This window comes from Pinus tabuliformis, chromosome 4_1 (genome assembly GCF_031772625.1).
Source record: "Pinus tabuliformis cultivar Carrire ecotype Pingquan chromosome 4_1, CPIR1, whole genome shotgun sequence".
Lineage (NCBI taxonomy): Eukaryota > Viridiplantae > Streptophyta > Pinopsida > Pinales > Pinaceae > Pinus > Pinus tabuliformis.
In genome coordinates this window covers 971,684,219-971,686,668 of record NC_142303.1, presented here as the reverse complement: position 1 = coordinate 971,686,668, position 2,450 = coordinate 971,684,219, and the positions used below count along the sequence as shown (strand labels likewise).

The 2,450-nt window shown below is 35.2% G+C and overlaps 1 protein-coding gene across 1 annotated transcript; it reads left to right on the top strand.

Moving 5' to 3' along the window:
• Positions 1–883: 883 nt before the first annotated feature.
• Positions 884–2,110, top strand: LOC149179377 (transcription factor LRL3-like). The gene is made up of 5 exons (XM_089422446.1): positions 884–994; positions 1,081–1,146; positions 1,510–1,572; positions 1,680–2,010; positions 2,097–2,110. The coding sequence occupies exons 1-5, from the start codon at positions 884–886 to the stop codon at positions 2,108–2,110; spliced, it is 585 nt and encodes a 194-aa protein (XP_089278572.1).
• Positions 2,111–2,450: the final 340 nt, after the last annotated feature.

Below are 2,450 nucleotides of genomic sequence, written 5' to 3'. Positions count from 1 at the left end.
AACAACAAAAACAATGTCATAGATTGTTTACCTATTTGGTGAGGGACATAATGAGCATAAAAATGTTATGAAATAAAATTAAAATAAAATATTTTGATTTTGAAATGAGTTCTAGTTTTTTTGGGAAATGGTATTGATGGGGTTAATTACTATACTCTAAATATTAAGAGTTAATCTAAAAATTGTTGTAAAATAAAATCAAAGTAAAACATTTATAACATATTTCGATTTTCATATAAATTATGGTTTTTTTGGCATGTGGTATTGGTAAGAAGTATATCTTTTATAAGAAGTATATCTTATATAAGAAGTATATCTTATATATAAAGAAGTATATCTTATAAGAAGTATATATTTTATAAGAAGTATATCTTTTATATAAATAATATATATATATATATAAATCGTTAACAGGGTTAATCTTTATTTTATTAATTGAAATAAAGTAATTTTCTTTTAATGGTTGACAGGGTCAATCTTTATTTTGTATGGATTAAAACAAAAATTATTTTAATTTTAATTTAAAATAGACGAATTGTTTCGCCTGAAAACCTACTTTTCCGTTTACTATTTACAATAAGTAGTTGAATATTCTCAGCAAACACATGGATTTTACCGGAAAACAGATTGACTTTGTCCAAAAAAACATTTTCCTTTCCCGCCAGTGCTAAGAGGTCTTGGGTAGCTTGTGGTACAGAAGCTCTGTAATAAGAGAACTCCCTTGGGTAGCTTGTGATACAGAAGTTCTGTAAGAAGAGAAGTCTCTAGGGTAGATTGTAATACACAAGCTCTGTAAAAAGAGAACTCTCTCGGGTAGCTTGTGATACAGAAGCTCTGCAAGTCTATCGGAAATCATTTGCATATCGGAAATCATTTGCAAGACATGGGTGATGTTGACGGGTCAACTGGTCGAGAAGCTTTGAATGGTGGTCCAAAGATCCGTGTAAGGGCTGGTCGAGGTCAAGCTACGGATCCTCACAGTGTAGCTGAACGGGTGAGAAAATAGTCTGAAGCTCCTCCTCTGTTTCAATTTTTTTAGTCTCGAGACGGTTTTGACTTTTCTTTTTTTAATTCTGTCAGCGACGGAAGGAGAGAATTGCACAAAATTTGGAAGCTTTGCATGAGCTTGTTCCAAATGCTAATAAGGTACAGTCGAAGAGGCATTCCTAAATGAGGTATTAATTTAGTGACCGTTCTTTAAGTAATAGAATAGAAAATCGGTGATGCTAAGAGCATACCTTGATAGTTGTGGATGAACACTGTGGCTTCTACTACTAGGCTCAACCTTAAGTTCTTTTGATTTTGTTCTTTATATTACATTGGTGGAACGATTGCTAAATTTGCTGTTATATATGCGGACTGACAGAGCATCGATGCTGGATGAAATAATTGAGTATGTCAAACTTCTGCAAATGCAAATAAAGGTTGTTCCCAAATCTCGTGCAAGATTGAATTTCTGCAGCCTACTATAAGCTCAGTGCTTGTTCTCGAAGCTCAGCTGTTCTGCAGGTTGTGAGCGCCAGTAAGCTTGGCTGTGTTGGTTCAGTTGGGCCTCCGAATGTTGCAGCTGAGGTACACGCCTAATTGTTGATTATTACTGGTACTAGTGATATAAATTACAGGAACGGTCACGTGTGTTTTACTTTGTTTGCTGATGCTACCTTTTTTCGGTTTGCAAGGCATCAGCGGGTCTGCTTCAACCTGGTGGCTCGCTATTTAAGGAAGCCCGAGAGTTTGAGAACAATATTGTGAAGTTCATGGAGAGGGATAGGAATGGAGCTACGGAGTACTTGCAAAGTAAAGGGCTCTGTTTGATTCCAGTTGCACAGGTAACCGCCATATCTAATGAAGGTCGAAACCCAGGGCTCCGATCATCTCGGGCTCCAAATTCTATTGACAGACGAAACACGGAAACTACCACTAGTTGTTCAGTTGTTCTTGGAATGGGATCTGTTGGATCTGGCAGCGATTTACGTTCAAAGGGAAACAAAGCGATAAAGAATAGTGAAGGTATCCTAAGGCCAATAAAACAATTTTACTAAATATTGAATTAATGGCCATTTTCATTCCCTTACGTTTTGTTTCCATTTTAACAGGAGCCCTTCCATAAATGGAATGTATCCGGGCAGTCAGATATGAAATTACAGTGGGTTGAACATCCCGTATGGAGTTTTGGCAATGTTGATTTTGGCTGTGATTTAAACACCAGTTAGCTGGTTGTTGGCAATCTGAATTCCATGCAAATAACATAGTAATGGATTCATTTGTATAAAAAGGGTTTAATATTATTATCTGTAACCCATTTTAGATTATAGATAGTTTACACATTCCATATATTTATATGATTATTTCACTTGAATCATTTTTAAAATGAACTTGTAGTAGGAAGAGATTTGTAGAAATCCCCGCAGTTGACTCAATAAATGATTTGTTTTTTATATTGTTATATG